The following is a 23,606-nucleotide window of genomic DNA, read 5'->3' as shown; positions in this document are numbered from 1 at the left end:
AACCTGCTCACATTGATTTCTGAGAATAGGCACAATCGCCTTAACATTAACAAAAATGGAGTTTACCAAATTCCTGTTGGCACTGTCATATCTTTTTGGGTTTTATTGGCTGTGTTTGGATTTTCTGGTAATTTTTTGTGAGTATGTTTAAAAGCTGAAATAACCACTCAACACATTATGATGGAAAAACCTTTAATTTAGTTGGAAAATGATAAAATGACTCGCAACAACTCACAGTGAAACAGAAGTTAGAGTCTTTATATTCTCTAATGTGAGCTATTTCTAAGCAAGGATTTGTAGACAAGGTTATATCTGCAAGAGAGATTGAAATAGAATCCCAAAGGTTTGATTTGATTGCTCCAAAGTAGGCCTGGTCTAGAAAATATGAAGCGATATGGAGCTGCACAGTACTGTTTGCCTCTAGCTACTCCTCCCACGTCTGCACCTTATAAGGAGAAGTTGGACGCCAGCTAACATTATTTCCAAACGTTTTTTTCCAACTGATATCCAAACACACATCCTACTATATATAATTCTGCTAGCTAACACAACTTACATGCTCATAGTCAAGTGTGGTTTTATATATCATGCTTAAACTCCCAGCTACAACTGTAATTGAAATTAGATTTATGTCTAGAGTTCAAGATGATTTATCACACGTTTTTTCAATGTTTTACTGGAATAGAATAGAAAAGGATTTTGATTAAAAAATACTTCAAAATGGAAAATCCTTGTGATGAATATACAATTAACCCAGGGACATAGAATTGGAACTAAAGAAAGCTATTTTTCATTTCACTGTTATTTATCTGTAATAGATTGGATGTGAGTGTGAGAATCATGCTGTTCATTGTTTCTTATTAGCTGTAAAATAATTCAATTAAATATCTTACTCGGACAAATTAAGAGCACATACCTTGTAATTTAATTGTAATGAAACAGCCGGATATAAATAATTTTTTACAAGGTTATTTATTGTTAATAAGTAAAAAGGTGATGTTATCATCCTGAAATCGTATGGAAAGTGTCTCAAAGGATAAATCTTAAGAAATGGATTCATGTCTCAGCATACGTTGAATTCTCTGGGAGTGAAATATGGTTCTCTAAAAAGGCTGAGTGTGATTTTCTATACTCGATAAGTTCTCCGTCCCATAAAACAGTTGCAACCTTTCTAACTTCAGCTATCTAGTTTATGTAGCTTTTTCGCGTCTCATCAATCTTTATGATTATTTCTCTCTCCGCAGACGGTGGATAGGCCGAAGGATTGGTACAAAACTATGTTCAAACAGATCCACAAGGTTCACAAAGCAGGTAAGAAATGTCCCATTATTGATGTGATTCGAACATCAGACAATATGAGAGGAATTGGCCAAGCATGCATGATGGGTACGCGCGCGCGTGTGTGTGTGTGTGTGTGTGTGTATTTGTGTGTCTGTCGATTCTTGTTAAGCCCAAAGACCCAGAGCTGCTCTGAGCCAGAACTCATTAGATGAGAGCAAGAATGTCTGGAGAGGAGGAGGATTTGAGAGAAACCTCTAATAGACACAGAGCTATCCTGGGAAATCTGTTCTAATTTTATGGGCTCGACAGTATCACACAGTCAGTTCAAAGCTTGTTTGTTCTAATCTTCTCATGCTTCTTCTGCTGCAGCACACACGCAATGTGTCATTATGGCCTACAAAAACATACACAGGCCTTTGATTATCCTGCCGTGTTACCATGACTTTGTATATTACCATGACTTTGTTTATTCACATATTCTCAGTTCATGTATTTAGCAATATTACATTCCCAGCAATGTCTTATCTTTTGAGAAACCCCCTGTGGACTTAGAAGTCTGGGAAAACAGCCACTAATACTCATAGTTATATAAAGATATGGTTCAAGCTACTGATTCTGTAGGGTGTTATGACCCTTCGCAAATAAAAAAAAAAAAGCCATACTGGATTTTAAAAAATGGTGTTAGTGTCATCCTAAGCTTGTGGATAAACAGAGGAAACGTGTTTTTTGCTGCTTGGGTGATTTTGATAATGCTCTCCCCTGTGCAAAATGTTCACTATTGGAAATTACTTTGTAACTGACTGTATTCAAGCTGACTAAAAGTGGTGTTCTCCCAGGAGAGGAAACAACACACTGGACTGTAAAGTATGTTTGTGCTTGTATCCCAATAAATCATTCTTCTTTTGTTCTACAGATGATGACTATTCTGACACGTACAATGCAACATACGCGGTCATAAACAATGGTGAGAAAAGCCTTGCATATAATTAACGTATTGTCTCATTCAATAAATCATTCCTACCTAACACATCGGTCTCCTTTCTGGCTGGGTTTACCTCTTTGCTTCACCTTTTCATTATCTCCTCCGTCCTTTCCTTAACAGATGACTACAGCCTGTCGTCCGGCACCACCATGGCCCACCCCGCTCCCCGAACACACACGTACAGGCCACTCGCCAAAAGCCCCTCGGACAATGGAGGGCATCTGGGTCCTCGGGAGCCCTCGCCATCCCCTGTACCCCCCCCACCTCCATCCATGCCATCCCTCCTCCAACTGAGGGCCAGAGACAGTGACCGTGAGAGAGACTCGCCCGACACGTAAGAGGAGCTTTTTCTCTACTACTTAATTTATTACATTTATTATTATCTAAGCAATTTAAATCTCCTCTTTTCATGTACATGAATTAATAAATTGAATGGATTAACTATGTTTATGTAATAGTTATATTTATTTTAGATAATTTAAACTAAATCATTTGTGATAAACTATATTGGTAAATGATTAAATAACTTTTTGTCTGTTTTCTAATAAACACTTTTCTGTTTTTCTTGCACCAGGAATCAGTGGGGTCCTCCCGACAGGAAAGTGGATACTCGAAAGTACCGTGCAGAGCCTAAGAGTATTTTTGAATACGAGCCTGGGAAGTCCTCCATTCTGGATCATGAAAGACCAGTGAGTATATTTTACAATGTCATTTTCTGTGATTGGTAAAGAATATGACTTTTTATCAAGTTGAATCCACCTAAAAGTTGGTCGCCATAATCACATTACTGCTTCCCTTCATGTGTGATTAACCTGTGAGGCCTTTAGGAGCCAATCTGCAAACAGCTCAGGCTTTAATATTTCAACGTTCAGTAGATGTGAATCTTGCTAACTCAGCTGCCTTCAAATTAGCGTTTGGGATTATATTTATATCATTTTTACATTGAAGTGATTTCTGTATTCTTTTATGCTTATACTTGTTCAGTAAAATATTATTCATGTTGCTGATCTTCTTTACCTGGAGCTAATTAGAGGGTGATTTCATACAGATGTAAACAACTAAACATTAGGCAACATGATGTCAAAAAAACACTGCAGAGATGCTGCTACAGCCTTAAAAACTGGATAGTCAAATACAAAAAATAAGCACATGTACCTTTCTTCCTAATGTGTTTCTATATAATGGGCTTTTTCATGGACTTCTTTCAGTCAGACACAGTGTGGGCGGTAGAAAGCGAAGGTTTTCAGCGCTGCTGCCCCACTAATGACTGTACTGGCTGTTCACTCTGTGTGGGGTGAATGACAAGGCAGACAGCAGAAATAATTACTGTGTAGAGGAAGGGCAAAAATAATTGGAAGCAGGTATCTGACATAAAGAACAGGCTAATGGAGAAAGCATTATAGATGCGGGGTCTGTTATGTAGCAAAAGGAAAGGGTATTTGTGACGGTTTTGTAGATGTTTAATGTAATGACGGCAGAGAGCTCTCTCAGGGCAATAATACATGAGTCAGTTCCGGATAAGGCAATAAAAGGTGAAGCTGTAAAGAGTAGAAGAGAACCCACGCTGGCTTATATGTTGTCTGAGACTTCTTATAAGTATGTTAAGAAGCTTTTTCTCAATTTTCCAGGTTAGAAAAAGGCTTCCGATAACATTCTGTTTGGCTGTGAGGGGTCTATTTGGTTTCCAGTAATGAAACATAGCAAACAAAAATGTTTTTCTGACACTCTCTTTGTTTAGTTTCTCTGTGTGTCTTCACAATTGGCAGTCTCTGCTCTAGGCTCTCACTTTTTTTACAGGGTGACTCATTTGTCTCAAAGCTGAATTCTCTTTTTAGAAACGGGATGTAACACAACAACACGTCTCCTGGCAGTGTTTCATTTGGCCTGAAATCTCCATTTCCATTTCCATGTGGGAATAGGGTTAGAACAGAGCAGACAGAGTAGTAAACCAATGCATCATCTCTACAGTTAGAATAACAGTAAACTAAATAAACCTCTTGAATGCAGTGCAAGCAGAAGTGTGTAACATAAAGAAAGCTGTTGGAGTTTAATGATTCAGGAAAGAGTAAATGATTACATGTCTACACAGCAGTCACATTATTTAAGCTTACCTGTCTAATTTAGTGGCATGTAAATACCTACATCACATGTGATATCTTTTATTGCAGGCTGGTTTGGTATGAACATATATCTCTCTGTGATACAAAGGAAGTGTTTGGCACTATAATCTATCATGTAACATCAGCAGAGATAAACATCTGCTTCCTAAAGTCAATTTGTCCATCATGCATGCAAAATAGTGGAGGATCAGTGCAGCCAACAACACTCATACTCATACTTTATCAGTATGAGATAAAGCAGCATTACACGGCAGCTGTTGAGCCTCAATATGAACGATGCCTTTCAATCCTTAACCCTAAATGACATAGTTTTAAATCTGCCATTCAAAGAGTCATTATTTAACCATGAAGGGGTCAAATGAGTTCATTGGGCTGTTTATTTGTATTATTATTACCTATCAAAAACTAGCACTTTATATAAAACATTACAAGGAATTAAAAGAGGAATATAAAAGAAACAAAAGGTAATATGAAAAAGGCATAAAGATAGGATTTTAAAAGAGTAATATAATAATAAGCAAATAATAATATGGTAATAATTTACTTATTTATAATTAGCACTGTCCTACCTTCATGGTGTGCATGTTTATCAATATTATTACACAACAATTAAAAAACATAGTCAGTATGTTAACTTTGATCAGGTATTTCAGGTTTTTAAGTGAGTAACACATGGATAAGTTTAATGGCTGACTGATACCATACTGTTCCCACTGTACCCTATGGGAATAACCCCTTGTGTCTTCTCCAAACACTTGCGATATGTGCCCCTTTCTCTTCTTCTTAAATATAATTACTACCTCTGATGAGAATGTGGCCTTTCCCTGACATACGGTATTGAGTATTCCATCCACTGCACGAAGGTGTGGATAATGAGGCTGGATGTTAAATATGTAAAGCTCAAAGTAACAAGGTTTTCATTATCTGTCTCCTGAGCAAAGGCTTAAAATAAAGCAGTGATAATGTGATTATGTCATGGGATTGACAGCCCTGATTGCTTGTATGCAAATTAAATCAACTAGTCTAAACTGCCTAAGAAACCGTTTGGATTCCCTAGCATTTTGGAATTACTGTCAAGTAGTGAAGCGAAACATTTTCTGCCGGATTTGTCAGGAGTGAATTGTGTTTTGCATCACTGCATTCTTCCCCATGAGCCAGTCTACATCTTCATCCTGTGCCCATCTCCCTGTGCCACCTACGCTAATTCCTAACCATGAGGTCCATGTCTCTCTCTCTCTCTCTCTATGTGACTTCTTTCCACACTATCCTTCCTGTCTTTCTTCTCCCTCCTCTCTCTGTCCCTGTCATGCTCTCCCAGAACTATGATGACATAGATTTAGAGAACGAGCCTTGGTATAAGTTCTTTTCCGAGCTGGAGTTTGGGCGGCCGGTAAGTCAGGGCCGTAGCTACTCCCTCAACCGCAACCCTGCCATAGGCATACACCCACTTTCTCCACTCCACCCATGTTTTTTTTTTGTCTACAGGTAGAATGGGTGGAGCTAGTTGTTTGGGCATGTGGTACTTGTTGGGTGCTGTGACCCCCCTCCCCCCACCCTTGTGACAGGCTGTGTTGTGTCTCTGCGTTGCTGGGTTTTTTGGTCTGGTGGCTAGCAGGCACTGAAGTGTTCACACACATACAAACACACCTGGACAATTATTTTCAGTCCTGTGTTGCTAGGAAGGAAAATAGGTCAAAATGTGTGCTCCATATCCTTTAGATGACCTGACTTATTGCTGGTTGAACTGCACAGAACAGTCAGTCAATCTGTCTATCATCGCATTATATAAGCAAAACATCATTTTTCTAATGATAAACATTAGGATTTTTCTACATATGTTAATCATCTTTTTCTATTGTTAGAAATTAAAATCAATGTTTTATGGCATAATTTAGTTTAAACATTCCGTCAGCTTAAAAGCAGTTTTATTCTGAAAATCCTTCATTTCCGGTTAGCATTAGCATGTGGCTAACGTTTTGAAGGATTTTCAGAATAAAACTGCTTTTAAGCTGACGGAATGTTTAAACTAAATTATGCCATAAAACATTGATTTTAATTTCTAACACTATTCAGCCCATTTATTCATTTCTGCTAGTAGTTCTGTTTATCTTCACTTTTGCTGGAGCAACGCTCTGCATATCTACAAGCTAAATGCTGTAGTGCCCTCTGCTGGATGTAGCTAGTAATAACAACTAGTGGCTCAGGGCAGGCATTGCCTCTAACCACAGATCTGGGATCAAATCACCCCAACCTGACTGATTTACAAAGTGTCATGCCTCTATCCATGCCAGAGCATCATCAGGTGATGGTTTGTTGGGCTTATTCGAAATGTTCAGCTAAAAATGTCACATCTGGAGCTGGCATGACTTTACGGAGTCATGTTGGAGCGTGTGTTGACATTTTTAACCTGTAATCATTTCACTGTTTCACACCACTGAATAAGCCCTTAGAGTTTAGATGGTTTCTCTACATGCACTTGCTGGTCCAGCTGGGACAGAACTTCACTGTATGTTTAGTGTTTGAGTTTTTATTTTGTTGACATGTCACAAGAAGTTTTGATGGACTGAGTTTATATGCTCTATTAAACCTGCACTAAATCACAGCATTATAAATAAACACAACACTGCAGCTTGAGCTTCACTTGGCTTTCTGCTTTACAGCTTGCTCTCACACTCTGCATGTGTGTTTGGAACGTGGGCACATTTGTTTGCGTGTGTTTGTGTTATAGAAGTTGATGTAGTAGGCCTTATATATTTTAGCATAAACATACTGTTGTCTTTATGTTGCTATTTTGAGATAAGCAAACGAATAAAGCATCAATAGAGGATTTTATAATGTGTGTGTGTGTGTGTGTGTGTGTGTGTGTGTGTGTGTGTGTGTGTGTGTGTGTGTGTGTGTGTGTGTGTGTGTGTGTGTGTGTGTGTGTGTGTGTGTGTGTGTGTGTGTGTGTGTGTGTGTGTGTGTGTGTGTGTGTGTGTGTGTGTGTGTGGTGTGTGTGTGTGTGTGTGTGTGTGTGTGTGTGTGTGTGTGTGTGTGTGTGTGTGTGTGTGTGTGTGTGTGTGGTGTGTGTGTGTGTGTGTGTGTGTGTGTGTGTGTGTGTGTGTGTGTGTGTGTGTGTGTGTGTGTGTGTGTGTGTGTGTGTGTGTGTTCCATATCTTATTACTCAGATTCTCTAACAGGTGTCACTCTCTCCACATGTCTTTTGGTTTCTCCCCATGATGCCACACCTGCTTCTCCTCCTTCACCTCATTTTCACCTTCTTCCTATTCATCCTCCTCCTCCTCCTCCTCCTGCTCGCTGCTTGTGGCTCAAGCCTCCTAAAAAAAGGCTGGATTATAATCCAGACATCTCCGCTCGCCAACGCATTGAGGTAATCTCACATTCATGAGTATTCTAGTAGTGTTGTAAGTCTCACGATTTATAATAAATCAGAGAAATCTAAGTCATTATATTTTGTTGAAGACAATTAAATATTGGTTAAACGTGTGTAATGTAATTTATCAACAATTCAGTTTCAAGCACAATATGAGTATATTGTTGCTTTGTAAAGAATGTTGAACATATAGCTTTGAAGGATTGTTTGGAAATCTATCTGCTAACATCGTATTCCTTGGCAGCCTTTATGAAGCTCTAGATTTCTTTTTTTTCTTTCTTTTTTTTTACCTCGAAACATAATTCACTAGAAATCTTTTTTATGTTTTTGTAAAGGCATTTGATAGTCCTCAGAGAGACCATTGCAGTTTAAGAGAACCGACTATTCTTTACCACTAGACCCATTCCACCTGATCCATGCCAGATTTTGCAGGACATCATTTGCCCCCTGAGCTCGGCTCACAACATCCTTTGCTGTATCACCTATGCCATTCTCCTTCAGAGCAGCCCAAGAGGAAGCAGAATTTTTTCTTACACCGGTAGGTGCTCAGGTGTGCCTTGTGGAACCAGCTTCCATCGCACCTTATGCTGGGGGAGAGTTTTAAGTGTGGCACAGCATCAACCGCATGCAGGCTGTGCATTGTGAGGTGTTCTGCCTCGAGTCTTTGTTCCTGCGGACCTCACTATTCTCTTTTGTTGTCTGCCCTATTTCAGACATCCCTGCATATTCCTCCTGCTGACAAGGCTCCAGAGAGACCTGCGAGGTAACCTCTGTTTCTTTTATTTTCCTCTGCATCACCCCTTCCCCCTCCCCCATCCTCTCTACAGGACCGGTCCTTGTTGTGATACAGCAAGGAATCAAATCTGCTCTTTCTTGCCATGACTCTGGTGCATGTAGCCTCTCTGTCTGCTATTTATGATGATTTTGCAAGGATTAGTGTTACTCTTTATTTGTGTTTGCCACTGAAGCAGGACAATTAGCATATCCCTTTCACAATCTGAGCCAGATTAAATTAACCCAGCAAACCTATTGATTCCGTCCTTCACCTCTTATCCTTCCCTCAACCCCCCCTCGTCCCCCCCTTCGTCCTATTCCCTTTCAGCAATGGCCTGCTTATTCAGTCGCATTTTCCTTGGTGAATAGGAAGGGCATAAATGGGATGAGATGAATAGACCATGTAATTCATGTCAGTGGCATTGGGTGTCTTTGTTCTGAACATAAAGCCCATTGGGTTTTAAGACATTTTGAATAACGGAAGTCATTCCTTAAGAAAATGTAGATTTTTTTTTTTTCCTGTGGTCTGTTTTCCTTTTATCTATCCTTGCAGAGGACAGCATAGAAGTGAGGTAGAGAGAGAAAGGAGGGGGTGGGGGGCTGACAAAACCGGGACGCTGCAGTTAGATGGCATGTGCTTCTCAGCTTAATAGGCACACAATGATAGTGAACCTTTAAGTGGGATGACCTTCGCTATATACTTCGGTATAAATTCCTATAAATTCTATTGGCTTAGAAGCTTGCTATTACTCATGTATTGTTATATGTTGGTCCATAAGTAGTTTGAGTATACTGACTATACACATTTTCCTCCTGCAAACAGCGTACAGCACTGTAAAGAGATTTGAAAGTAGTTTTCATTGATGTCTGACTGTGTTGCAGTGCTGCCAGCGACTACAGGAAGAGAAGGAAGTCTGAGCCGTCCAGTTCCCAAGTGAATGCCCAGTCTCACAACAGAGCTGTAACCTCCCCTAAACCAGTGGATGCCTACAGACCGAGCAGCAGCCTAAAGAAGCCTGTGGTTCGTTCCTCACCAGCCTCACCCGCCAGAGCCAAAGGTACAGACATTTAAACGCAAACATTTCAATTTCACTTGATTGTTTTTTCTCTATGAATGTGTATTTTCCCTTCTCTTCCCCGGACTGAAATATGTGTACTAACCATGTTGCCAATAAATCAAAGTACTTTTTTTCGTTTGTTGTGTTTTTTTGCTTTACAACGTCTGTCTGGTGTCCTAAGTTTCCTTGATAAGTATTGGTTGAAGTCAGAAGCAAACAACCTCAAATCATCATTTTTTCCACCTTTCCTCATTCCTTTCCTAGTTCTTCTCCCTCTCCCCAGCTCTTCAATCTTTTTTTGCTGGGTATTATTGCTAAAAATGCTTTCCTCCTTCTTCTCTTTCACAATGCTGCTCTCTGTTGGACATCTGAAAGGTGGGGACGCATGCAACATGTATCCAAAAAGTTTGACCTCCCCAGGTCCTTATCAACCAACCTTTCTTCCCCCTGTCCCCTCTGACCCTGACGCTGAGGATGCCAGCCAGGAAGGCAGCACCTCCTCTAAGCAGTCTGTCTTTTGTAAGAACAGTTGGGAGACAAAATGCGAGGATACTGAGACTTGCAGCAGTGCTGACGAGGTCCCGCCCATCCCTGGCAAGATTAAGTCACGTAGCTGTGACGACCTACTCAACGATGGGCATTCTGGCGGTGGGCGAGCCACCCGCTCAGAAAGTGCTGGGTCACTGGTTTGTGATGGGAATCCCTCAGGTTCCACTGGATCCATCTCCACTCACTCATTGCCTCGCCTCCATCGGCGCCGGGCACACGATTCACCGGGCTTTCTCAAGCTCTATCGTAAGATGCACCATATCGACCGCACTCAGCTCATCCCATCTGAAGTCATCCGCTCGGTCCGTGCTCGCATCCTGGAACTAGAGAGCCAACCTCACCTTCATCTCCATCGCCTCTCTCCGTTGACACCCACTTGGGGCATGGAGGTGCAACCCGATACGGTGCCAAGTCACATTTCTACATTCGAGAGCCTTATTCAGAAGTCCAAATCCATGCCCAACTTGGACGGTGAGTTGCCTTCTGGCACTACCACGCCAGGTGGCTCGTCTTCTCGAGCCAGCAGTGGTGGCGGTTGTACACCTAGTTTTCCTAAACGCCGTTTTTCCATAGAATCTTTACTCGAGGAAGACAACAACGGCAATGGTGGAACAGTACCTCACAGCATGGACCACCTGCATCGACCCCGCAGCCCCCCTGAGGGCCAGCCTCGTATTGGGCCAGAGCCCGGCCGTGGGCGGTCCTTTCCTGCTCCTCCTGTTCCCAAAGGCCCACAAGCCAACCCAGACTACTCTGACAGTGAACAGGACGCTATTGCGTCAGACCTCAGTGACTTCGTTCAAGTGGAGGGCTCCTCATTCTGCAGTGAAAGTGACTTTGACCATTGCTCACTAACCTCTTCTGAGAGCTTGTACGGCTCTTCTAACCTTCACCACCACCACCTCCGTCATCACCACCACCATCACCAGCCTGGACACCAGAGTCTAGGCCAGAGCCAGGGCTACCAACACCGCCACCTCATCAGCTCCTGCAAAGGCCGCTGTCCGGCCTCTTACACCCGTTTCACAACAATGCTGAAACATGAGAGAGAACGAGCGCGCCAGGAGCACCAGAGACCTTCACAGCCGAGCCGCAGCAGCCATTCCCAAATCCAGAGTGCACAGTCCCAGCAAGCGATGTCCAAGCTGGCCTTCCTGGTCAGCCCAGTGCCTTTCCGCAGGAAAAAGGGCTCACCACCTACCTCTAGAAGAAGCAGTGGTGGCGATCGAGGTAGCAGAACCAAGTCCAAACAGGACATTTATGAAGCACTGGATGCAGCCTTGAGAGACATATATGAGCACATCCAAGCAGAGAGAGGCCACAGAGGAAATAGAGCACCTGATGACAGCATCCTGAGGAGAATACTGTCAGAACTCCTGCCAAATGTGCCTGAACGAAGCTCTTCATTGCGGGGGAGGAGGGGCTGTTGGCAGGGGGGTCAGTCCTCTACATCTTTGTACCCAGATGGGAGCCCCACTGGGTCCTCCTCACAAAGAGGGGATCCCTCCACACCGCGGCTACAGTCACCAATCAATGCCTGTTACGACGCCTCAAACAATAATGAGTATGAAGAGGAGCAGGGCAATGGAAATGGTCTCAGTTATTCAGGTGCAGATTTTACACATTTCACAAATGTTTGCACGTGTACACTTTGTCATTTAGCCAGTTATATCTGCATGTTTTTTATTTGCATAAACATACACTTATATATGCATATATATGTACCAAATATGCATCCCCATACATTTACCTCAATGTCACTGTAAGTATTGCATGGGCTTGTTGCCCTATTTCATTCATTGGTCAGTTTATACATCCGTTACTGTGCTTTTCTTTCTTTCTTTATGTCATTCAGTAAGACCTGAATGCTGTTAATTCTCAAATTGAACCCAGTGTTAAAAAAATATTGTTTTCTGTTTTAAGAAGATGTCTGTGAAACCAAACACTTCCCCGCTGATGAAAGTTCTGCATCTCAAATGGAAGCATGAAGTATATAAATATTTGAATGACCGTAGCTAATGCCGAAAAAAACATGTAATGTAGGAACAATTGGAATTAAATCTTGAAGGGTACTAACATGTCTGAAAGAAAGAGAAATTTAGAGCATCAGATCTGTAAATAAAAGCAGTGTAGCTTCTTAAATTTGATATACTTATTGTTTGAGAATTAACAGCATATTACTCTGGTTGGAGTAAGTTATTATTTCTCTGTTTATAATGTTATTATTATTTTGTTTTTATAATTTGTCTTTTTTGCAGTTTATTTATGGTTTGTCTGAATATCCAACAATCGTTCTTTCCTTTAAACCATTTGGTTATATGTTTATGTTTGTAAATGGTCCTTTTTGGCCTGTTTTATCATGCGTTTCAGCTATTTTTGATGCATGAGTCATATTCCGGGTTGTTTCCAAATAACTGGAAATAAAACACCTTTTGACCCTAAACTTTCATCCCTCATTCACCTGTAGGAATGGCGTCGTCATCGTCCTTTGCCACAGCACCTTTTTGTATTATGAAAATGTGACATAATTGTGGTTAGTATGGTTACTCTCATGACCTTTCTCACATGTGTTTGCTAATCACAGACCAGGATGTATCCAGGTGTTATTCTACCATGGATGGACGCCACACACCCCAGAGTAGAAGACCTACTCCTGATAGAGAGGTACAACATTGTACTCATAACACTAACGCTCACTTCATTAAGAGAATCGATTAATACCAATATTGCGTTTTTTTGTCTTAAGGATCACAATGCCACACATTTTGATGATTCTCACAGAGATTGTAAAGCAGTTTTTTATGTTTTGCTTGCCTGCTTTCTTTCTCTCACTTCCATCTCCTAGGTCTCCCATAAACAGATGACACAACTTATTCTGTTCTCTCTCCTCCATCAGAAACAGCCTGCAAGAGCCATTTATGATTTTAAGGCACAAACAGCTAAGTGAGTACAGGAAATGCACAGTGCACGCGCAAAGGGAACCAAGCTTTTAAGCATGAACGCCTAACTGCATACCAACACATCTCGAGACATTGCATTCAATGTTATGATTTGAGATTGCTGTGCTTTTTTTGTAAGATGTTTTGCTTTTTAAGAACACTTAATTGACACATCTTACCACCAGACTTGGATGGCTTTAACTAATTCATTTCATGCTTTAAATATATGCATGAATACAACTAATTTGGGCTGCATTTGATCTTCTTCCATCGTGCTTCACTGGCTAACGTTTTGTGACGGGTGTTTCTTTGCTGGTTGAAGTTGTGAGTTTATGTCTTCTCACACCTCTGTGTTGGCACTTTGATGACATGAATGTGTTGCAGGGAGCTGACATTTAAGAAGGGTGATGCAGTGAACATCATCCGACAGATTGACAACAACTGGTATGAAGGAGAGCACCGCGGTCGGGTGGGGATATTACCCATATCATATGTAGAAGTAAGCCTGCAACTATTAAACTGAACGCGAGTACTACAGGTGCATCATCTTGTGTCTTATATGTAATTTGTCTCGATGGTTTGTCTTTTCTTTTCACACTATTGTACGCGCATAAACAGAAGATGCCATCCTCAGAGAAGCAGCAGCCGATCCGTCCTCCTCCACCAGCACACGTCAGAGAGATCGGAGAGGCAATAGCTCGCTACAACTTTAATGCTGATACTAACGTGGAGATGTCTCTCAGAAAGGTAAGCCTGTTTATTGTTTATTAGAAAGCTGCACCAATGTAACCAGGCTTGTTATAATCAATAATAATGATTGAATGAATTTTTTAGAAACAATACTTTTTTGAGTTCATCATCCGGTGGTAGTGATTGTTTAAAATGTAAGATACAAAATATTTTCATATAATCCAGATGAAGTTACAAGGCCACTGTTTAACTATCCGATAGTGATATGCAATTTAACACGGTTTTCAAGACGGAGCCTAAGATTTGTGTACTTCACAGAAAGCTAATGGCTATTGCTAATTTTTTCATGTGCAGGGTAGTTAACATTTTGAAAGAGGCTCTGGGGCTATAATGGAGATATGTTAAAGCTACTGTGTATAAAATGTTGATAAGTTTTGTCTGTTGCATAATAAATGATACATTGATAAGTAGCAATACAACTGAATTCTGAAATCCTACAAGGTGGCGCTAAACCTTTGAGTTGTAGTTAAACATCCAATGTTTATTTTGTGTGTGTGTGTGTGTAGGGTGAGAGAGTAATTGTGATAAGGCAGGTGGACGGGAACTGGTACGAGGGGAGGATCCCAGACACAACCAAACAGGGCATCTTTCCTGTGTCGTATGTTAACATCATCAAGCGCTCCCCGTCCAAGAGCTCCGCCCACCACATAGACCCACATGGTTACCCTGGCAACAGGACACCCAGCTCTACACCTACCAAGGTAGGAGAATCACTACAACAAGGTGACAACAAGATAGTCGACACCTGTACAATAGAGTTACACAATTCTAAAACAGCAATTTGTTCTTTATTTACTGGTTAGAATATAGCATTTACAGCTACTTTATACAGTAATTAGTTATTTAAAATGTGCATATGTTTATTTGTGAACAACAGTATTGGTTACTTTCCAACATAACAATTGTCGCCAAAAGAAATCCCAATATATTTAAAGAAATTAGTAAAACGTCGTCTGCATAGAGGAGTGTGTAGAGCTTTACACACACAACACACTGAACTCTCTGTTTCTGGAATTACATTGTTCCTTCTTTTTCACTTCACCTTCATGAAGCCTTTCTGCCATCTACCTCCACCCCCCACTCCTCGTGACCTCCCCTCCCCTCACCCCCCGTTGAGAAGGCCTGACCTGCAAACTATCACCGAAGAGTGGCTGGCCCTCACACTGGAGCCTTCTGCCTCCTCTCCATCTCGCTCCGTCACTACCACCCCCACACCGCCCACACCCCCACCTCTCCCCTCTGACCTGACACCTTTCCATAAGGCTCAGGACTTTATGGCACCATCACCTGCACAACCACAGAGAGGCTTCGCCCTGCCGCCCCCGAGGTCTTCCATAAATTCTCCTTTCAGAGACGGGAGACTCAGTTTAGGTCACACCTCACCAACCCTGCCTTTCTCCCCACCGCCTTCTCCTCTTCCTCCTCCGCCTCCTCCTCCTCCTCCCCTTCCTTATTCCTCATGTTCACCTCCACTGCCTGAGCCTTCAGTGCGATACAACAGTGGCAAAGGAATAGCTCGACGATCACAAGTCTCTAAGCCAGAGGTGTTTTCCTGCACAGTGCCAGAACCAATACAGTCACCTACACCAACTGTGGAAGTTAACAAAAGCAGCATAATGGCTGATGTTGAACTGCAAAACTACGTAAACCCTTACGACAACCTTTTGTCTATGATTATGGATGATTCTACCACTGCAGAAGTTCCTGACTTTTCAAGATTGTCTCCGATAGATTTCCCACTAACCTCGCTAACCAATGAAACCCAGGGCAGATTTAAATCTAAAGCAGAAGAATCCGATCAGCCAGAAGTAGAACCACGAGCACTATCTCCATCCAGCGACCTGATAGGCAGCGATAGGTTAGACGAGCAGCTTCACAAGCCTCTGACTATGGAATCGCTTCCCATGGCTTGGGGGGAGCAGTCAGAAATTGCTCTGATTGAACAACGATGCGAGTCTGAAAGCCCACCATCGATGACAGCAATGGGATTTGAGTTGTTCATTGAGGAAGAGGATGAAGATATAGAGGATAAAGAGGAAGACATTAAAGGTTTTAATGAGAGACTTGGCCCACAGGTAGAGCATGGTGTGAGCTGCTTCTGTTGAGTTTGGAATTACTACAGGGCCCTGGAAGAGAGATGGAGGGAAATGTTTGAAATCTTAAAATAAATAGATCTAGTTTTGCATTGTCTTGTAAATATCTATCACAGGGGTAAATCTACTTGTGTCCTGCAGCCATTTTGGTAACCTTAATGCATTAACCGAGCATCAATATGTTCTGTAACCTTAAAGTGGACCTATCATGCTATATTTGAATAATATAGTGTAGGACCATACCTATATAAGGCATATTTATACTTTTTTTTTTTTCAAAATACCAAACAGATCATGCATTTTAGCCATGCCTCATTTCGCTCAATTTGACATTTTTTAGCTCTGTTTTTGCAAGGGCAGATTCTGTGAGAACAGCACCATCTACTGGCCTGGCATATGTACTACAGCGTCTCCAGCGCTTTCGAACGGCAATGGCCGTGGCTGTCTCCTCCTGATTGGTGGAGTTGGCCCAATAGCTGTAGCGCCACTGTCCTGACGTCAGGACAGTGTTCAAATCTGGATCACTTTTTATCAGATCCGTTGCAGCCCCTTTTTTAGAGATTTGGGTATGGAGGAAAATAGAGAGGGTTGTGTTTTCTGACACTTGGTGAGTTCCCTGGAACACCGGGGACACATATTCATGTATAAAAGACGTACAAAAGTGCATTTTGCATGATAGGTCCCCTTTAATGCGTTAACCGAGCATCAATATGTTCTGTAACTAAGAAGATCAACAAAAAAGCATCTAGCATTATCCATAGTGGCAGTTATTTTATGATTTATAATGGAAACTGAGGAAGTTTACCTGTTGATTTGTATATCTTCATCCAAAGAAGTTGATGTGACTTTGCACAATGTGAATGTATATAGTAAAAAAAAAACTAGTGAGAATTTATGGCATTATAATAGAAAGTGTACATCACTTAAAAGTATCATGGACTTTCCTAGAAAACGTTTCGACATGACATTAAAATAATCAAATTATGAAATAAGCTGCTTCAGTTTCAGAATCAGAATCAGGTTTATTACCAGGTAGGTTTACACGTACGAGGAATTTGAAAAATAAGAAGTAAAAACACAGGTAGAGAACTAGAAAAATATAGTAAAATATAACAGTACTTTGCAATGGAATGGAATAGAAGGAATAAAATATGGAATACAAATCAGCAGTCCTGGTTCAACGTCATATGTCCATGGTTTATTTGGAAAAATGTCTATTACTGGAGTGTTATTACAATTTTATATAATATGTATATATAATATTTTCCTCCATTTCTCTTCCGGTCTCAGTAGTAATTCTCAGGATTTATCTTCTGTGATTCAGCTTCAGTATTCATGTGTATGTCATTACCTCCATAGGCTGAAGTCTCTCCTTCCACTCCGACATGGCTTCCTCACCACGGCCTCCCCTCACCCTTAATACCACCAGCTCCGGCCTCCTTACCGCCCCCTTCTGCTTCTACTTCGTCTTGTACTCCTTGTGCATCTCCTTCATTAACTCCTGCTTCTTCTTCTTCTTGTTCTTCTACCCCTTCATCTTCTACTTGTACTTTTTCTACTTCTTCTTTCACTTCATTTACAACCTCGCCTTTCACTTCTTCTTTATCTTCTTCGTGTACTCCTTCGTCCTCTGTGTCCCGGTCACAACAGCAGGATGGTAACACCGTCCCTCCATCTCCCCCAGTCTCCCCTCGGCCCCCATCCCTTCCTCGCCTTATGACATCGCCAGTACCCTCAGTATCTCCATCTCCGCCTGTCTCACCCCCTCCCTCCCGCTCCTCTCACCCCTCTCCAAACGTTTCCTCACAGCGCCCCGTCCCTCACCCCTCAAGCTCTCCCTGTCCGTCCCATCCCGTCGCATCCTGCCCCGACACAGAGTCACCTGTTCCCCCTCCCACTCCCTTTAAACCAGCCTCTCCCCCCCTCACCACTCCACGCTCTCCCCACCCAGGACATATGTCTCCTATGGTAAAGGTAACGCTGGAATGTAAAGATGGTGGCCTTGATTTAGATCTCGTTTGTGGTGCAAAGGACTATGGGAAGAACTCTTCTGATAATACTATATCTAACATTTGAGTTGTTGATGTTAATGAAGACGGTTGTTGACTATGACTGTGGTTGAAGTGAGCAGTCAACTAATCAATGGACTGCAAATAATGGACATACTTAAAATCTGATTAATCGTTTATTGTGGGGAAAATGCTTTAACAATTTGCTTTTCTCTGTTTTATATCATTTTAAATTGAACTACTCTAGGTTAGTGTTACAAAAATACAATCTGGTAAATTGTGATTTTCCTAACTAAACGATTAATCAAAATGAGTCAACAGATTAACAGATATGGAAAATATGTTGCAGCCGTAGCTGAAACTACTTTGCAGTTTGTACACTAACACTGTGTCATGTTAGTGCTACGGTGATGATTCATGGACAGCAGACTACATGCTCGTGCTGGTTGTACCGTTGTGTGCTCAGGAGGATTGTAGTTGGCATCGGCATGTCGATGGATGATGTTTCACAGCATGCCGTTAGCCTTTGTGCGTGTGTGTTCAGCTCATAGTGAAGGCTGCTCAGTCCTTTTTACTGTTGAAGATTATCGGTGTGATGCCTCTGGTCTTTCTGCCTGTTAAGCAGGACGCAGTTCTTGGTGGTAAACCTCCTCGTAGCCCCATCTTGTCCCGGAGATCCTATCTGTCCCCCATTAGAGGTCGAAGGGTAGGGGGGCATGTCTTCATTCAACCATGCTCTTACTGTTCTCATTTGCAGGAAGGAAATCATTGTATTTCTGACTGATCACATTAAAACGTACAATAAAGTATGCTGTTTTTTTAAACAGTCTAAATTGAGATATTGATTTATGTTTGATGTGAGTGCTCGATTGGTTTGTCTATTCAGGTTTTTTTTTCAAAGGATTTGATAACACCTAAATGATATCTTATTTATTATAATCAACAGCATTACAGACCAGTATCTCAGTTTATCCTCTCAGCCGAACAAGAACTTTACCATTGCCAAATGTTGACTTCCTGTCTGTCTGTTTCTGTCTTTCTCACAGCGATTAGTACAGGATGCACTGCATGGTGGAGGAGACCCGTAAGTTATCATTCTTATTACACCACTTATTCGCTGTTACCCAAACAAAAATGATGTTTTAATCTTTACTGAAGGCTTAGCAAGTTATACAATATGTGCACAGTAGTTGTAATTTAAAAAACGTGTTGAACCCTTTAATCAGGTCAAGGTTAGATTGAATATTTTTACATTTGCTTTATTGGTATACCATTTAAACACAGTCAGATAGAGAAAACACTGGATAAAGAAGAACAAGCTGATCATATTACGCTGTTAAGTATCTGCAGCATATCATGGGTGTCATTTCACTGTTCCTTTTTAAAACGCAGGTACCAGACCGTGTACAACTACATGCCTCGCAACGAGGATGAGCTGGAGCTGAAGGAGGGGGACGTTGTAGACGTGATGGAGAAATGTGATGATGGCTGGTTTGTTGGTAAGAGGAGTCTTGTTGTTGTTTTGATTGTAATTTACATATTTACTTATTATAGTTATACATGTTGTATGCGTGTTTCTTGGTGCCTATATTGCATGTTTTTTGTTGTTTTTCAGCTTGTGGTTCTTTACTTAATACTTAAGAAAATACTCAATTATAAATGAAGGCTCTACCTCAATAGTGTTTACATCAAAATCAAGTAGGCATGATACCAAATACACATTGTAAATATCAACCAAAGGAGACCATTAGATAGCAATGTGATACCACCACATATTTATATATTTAACATGACTGTTGGGGAAAGTCAATCCTGCACAGCTGAGCGAGCTGATAGCCGTGAGAATCAGTTTAGCTGTGTTAATCTTTAAATTCGTTAAGGATATCCTTTGCCCACTAAAGGGGTTTTCATGTGATTCAGTTTCCCTCCAGAGTGCAGAGAGCTGAATTGATGTTATTGACAGCTACTGCCAGAGTTCTCATTGTATTGCTCTTTGTTTGTAAAGGGACCTCGCGAAGGAGCAAGTTGTTTGGAACCTTCCCAGGAAACTACGTGAAGCAGCTATAATGATGATTCCAGACTCCGCCCCTGGCTCCGCCCCTTCCTGTGACACTTCAGCGCCCTCAGCACAGCACCCGCAGGACACCACCTCCCAACACCGGCCCCACCGAGGCCTGTGGCACATTTATGTGTTTGCGTGTACGCGTGGCTCGTCAGCTGCGCACAGACGGAACATTTAGCTCTAACTAGCCATGTTTAATGGAAAACTTCTATAAAATAATATTGTTTTTTTTATCTTATCTTTTTATCCTTATTTTTCTATGATGGAGAACCCAAACTTTTTGCTCCAGTCAGTGACCTTTAACTTTTGATGGAAAGATATCGAAGGAACTTTGCAAACAGTCATTGAAAGGAAACGGCACCGCGTGATGCTTCTGTAAGATCACCACACACCACCTTTTTTCATTTTTCTGCAGTATGTCAAACCTAAAAACACTCGTTACATTTCACTTCAGTGTTCATTTACAAATACCCCCAAAGACATTCAGTGCATTGTGTTGTATAAACAGTATTCTGTCGACAGGTCTGTTGTATACAAACTGTGTTGAAGGGATTGCAGCCAGTGTTTCAGGTAAAAGGATGTTACTCTCCACACTGACATGTGGAAAAGTGTGCATGTTAGGCATCGCTCAATGTAATGATTGGTTGATAAGAATTTAAGAATATGAAAGACTGTCAATTATCAATATTAAGCAATCATTTCAAAATCTTCAAATGAGGAAGTGCGAAAATATCATTGGCTCTGTTGCACATGCTGTCTAAACCTAATACATTAGATTAAAAGTATAACATTAGGAAACACGAAAAATATTTTCGACATCTTCACACTAGGATTAATGCACTTTAAGGACATTTTAACCCCATTTTGTGTTTGTTTTATCTAAAGTTTCACTTCAGAATTCCCACACTACACTTTAATATGTGTATTGGGCCTCGGGCTGGATTGGACATGTTTTGAAAAGTGTATGCAAAAAGGTTACCAACGTTTTAGGTATTATATTTATTAGAGGGCAATTGTTGGTCAAAATGTGTATTAACACCATTTGAGAAAGGATGGAACAACATGATTTCCTAACAAATGTCAACAGCAGGAAACCCTCATTTGAAGGCATGGCATTTTCTTGTAAGGTATCTGCCAGGATAGGTGCTGAGTTACAAGTAACACACAAGTTCATGGGCTATAATCATGCCAGGTGTAATGATGTTTTATGAATTATTTAAGTCAGATGAAGGATGAGATAGCATTTTATCAAAGACTTCAGTCATGTTACTGCAGTTTTGTTTTTTAACCCTGTTGTAAGAGTGAATGAGTCACTGTGTCATGTACTTATTTAATATATCGGAGGTTTCGATCTTAGCTTGTCATGCTCAGTGAATATGTTTATTCTCATTTTACGTGTCGCATATAGGATGGACACTGACAACAAAACAATTGTTAAAGCACCTTAAGATATTATTTTATCATTCATTGTCCTTCACGTCACCCCCTGTCATCCACTGTTTCAGCTGGTGTGAGAACACTGTGTGTGTGTGAGTGTGTGTGTCTGTGGTATTTTTGTAAGCCTTTTGTATGAGAGCTGTAAAATGGCCAACATCCACTTGCTTTATAAAGTCAGCTTTTTTCTCACCCACCATCATATTTGGTTTCTTCTTCTTCTTTCTTCACATTATTCATCAGTGGTGCTAATTTCCGATTTGTATTATTGTAGCTCGGCATGTAGGCCTTTTTCTCTCCAGTTATTTGTTGCGGCAGTGACGTATTTAAACTGAAGTTACTGTAGTTAGTGAGCAGAGTTGGGGATTGCTGCCTTACGTCCAACTCACTAATTTAATAGCCATGTATACGTAAACCTCTTCCCATGATGCAAAAAATTCATTTATGCATATGTAGTCTAGAAAACATCAGGAAGTGTGCACAGAATGAAACTACAGTGTTGAAACATACAGTAAACCTCTAGTCTGCTTTGATACAACACAGGATCACATTTGGACTAAAGACATGAATTTGAAAATGTTTATACATGTAATGAAATTGTCAATCTGATATGTTATTCATGTTAATATCAAATACAATGCACACTCTTGGACCTAAGTATTTCTACAATATCTTAGCATATGTTGGATCGTTTTTTGGGGCTGTATTGCTAATAAAATCCAGCTGGTAGATGAACACTTTCCAATTATCTTTTCCGTTCAGCTTGACAGTAAAGACAACTTTGTTTTTGTTGATGACTGAAAAGAAAATCTCATTACTGATGGTTAAAGGTATGTTGCAGAGTTTTACACCACTTTTTTTATTCCAATCTCAGAGGTGAGGGGATGAATGTCTATATCCTCTTTCTTCACGCAATTCCAACTATGGACAATTGGTGGTGGTGATCAGTAGGTGGCAGCAATGTGCCAATTAAAGGGAAGAAACATTGAGAGAAAAGCTTTGTAAACACACAATTTTGGTGGGAAATGTTGAGTATAAATCTGTGAAAATACATTTAAAACTCTACAGGGTACACAGGTTATCTTTATCCAAATAATGCTTGCAGAGCTCCCGTGCTGTAAAGGCTGGTGATGCATTTGTTTATTATTGTCTACAAATTGGATGAAAATACCAAAAGCAGCAGTAATTGGCCAATCTTGTAGCTCAATCTTTCCTTATGAAACGGCTAAGTGAAAAATTGTTTATTTGTTCAAGTGTTACAAATGTTCTAAACTGCTGACTTTGTAGTTTTTAGCAGGGGTAGTGGTCAATGTGTTTGGGGCTATTTTGAGCTATGAATGAATACACTAGGCATCCAGTAAGCACTTATGGCAGCAGGAAAGTGGTTGTGCAAGTGACAAAAAAGGAAATTAAAGTGCCCATATTTATATTAATGAAGGAACATGTTACCCAGTCAAACAGTGTGGCTAATTCATGTGTTTGTGGACAAGAATGTATGTCCATGGTCATTGTTGGTTAGATTTGTTTGTTAATTGGAATTGTTGAAAATACAATTCAACACAAATATAAAACATCACCAGACATGTCCTTTAACTTTCAGTGATAGACGTACTCCAGGTTGTGTCAGTACACCGTGACATCATTGTTGGGTGTGGTTATACAGTAGGTGCAACACAATTAAAAACTTTAACCCAATGGGAAATTAAACTACATACATCTACAATCTTTAAGAAGCATTCTTTTTACGCAGTATAATGTGTTCATTAAAGTAAAGTTTAAAGGGGACCTATCATGCAAAATGCAGTTTTGTACGTCTTTTATACATGAATATGTGTCCCCGGTGTTCCAGGGAACTCACCAAGTGTCAGAAAACACAACCCTCTCTATTTTCCTCCATACCCAAATCTCTAAAAAAGGGGCTGCAACGGATCTGATAAAAACTGATCCAGATTTGAACACTTCACTGACGTGACAGAAGTGGCGCTACGGCTATTGGGCCAACTCTCCACCTATCAGGGGAATGTGGGGTTGGGCCACGGCCGGCCATTGCCGCTCGAAAGCGCTGGAGACGCTGTAGTACATATGCCAGGCCTGTAAGTGGCGCTGTAGTCTGCCACAAAAGCAGCGAAGAAGACTTCCCGCCCATAGTTACCATGGTTACCCTTCTGTTTATTCTCCGCTG

The 23,606-nt window shown here is 40.9% G+C and overlaps 1 protein-coding gene across 2 annotated transcripts in view; it reads left to right on the top strand.

Annotated features, from left to right (window-relative positions):
- Window positions 1-22,156, top strand: part of LOC117481514 (sorbin and SH3 domain-containing protein 2-like) — a 46,541-nt gene extending 24,385 nt beyond the window's left edge. The window contains exons 9-24 of one of the 2 annotated variants that reach the window (XM_034129233.1): window positions 1,245-1,311; window positions 2,195-2,245; window positions 2,384-2,597; window positions 2,838-2,952; window positions 5,702-5,773; window positions 7,697-7,753; window positions 8,470-8,519; window positions 9,413-9,588; window positions 12,722-12,801; window positions 12,983-13,080; window positions 13,461-13,575; window positions 13,695-13,823; window positions 14,333-14,527; window positions 18,975-19,012; window positions 19,321-19,427; window positions 19,934-22,156. In XM_034129233.1, coding sequence (XP_033985124.1) covers window positions 1,245-1,311; window positions 2,195-2,245; window positions 2,384-2,597; window positions 2,838-2,952; window positions 5,702-5,773; window positions 7,697-7,753; window positions 8,470-8,519; window positions 9,413-9,588; window positions 12,722-12,801; window positions 12,983-13,080; window positions 13,461-13,575; window positions 13,695-13,823; window positions 14,333-14,527; window positions 18,975-19,012; window positions 19,321-19,427; window positions 19,934-19,995 — 1,626 coding nt within the window. In that variant the 3' untranslated portion in view covers window positions 19,996-22,156. The remainder of the gene's footprint in view (window positions 1-1,244; window positions 1,312-2,194; window positions 2,246-2,383; window positions 2,598-2,837; window positions 2,953-5,701; window positions 5,774-7,696; window positions 7,754-8,469; window positions 8,520-9,412; window positions 9,589-12,721; window positions 12,802-12,982; window positions 13,081-13,460; window positions 13,576-13,694; window positions 13,824-14,332; window positions 14,528-18,974; window positions 19,013-19,320; window positions 19,428-19,933) is intronic. The other variant, XM_034129232.1, reaches the window with a different exon arrangement.
- Window positions 22,157-23,606: the final 1,450 nt, after the last annotated feature.

The sequence above is a fragment of the Trematomus bernacchii genome, unplaced genomic scaffold (genome assembly GCF_902827165.1).
Source record: "Trematomus bernacchii unplaced genomic scaffold, fTreBer1.1, whole genome shotgun sequence".
In the NCBI taxonomy this organism is placed as follows: Eukaryota; Metazoa; Chordata; class Actinopteri; order Perciformes; family Nototheniidae; genus Trematomus; species Trematomus bernacchii.
Note: the sequence above shows the minus strand (reverse complement) of the source record. Positions and strands in the feature narration are given on the sequence as shown.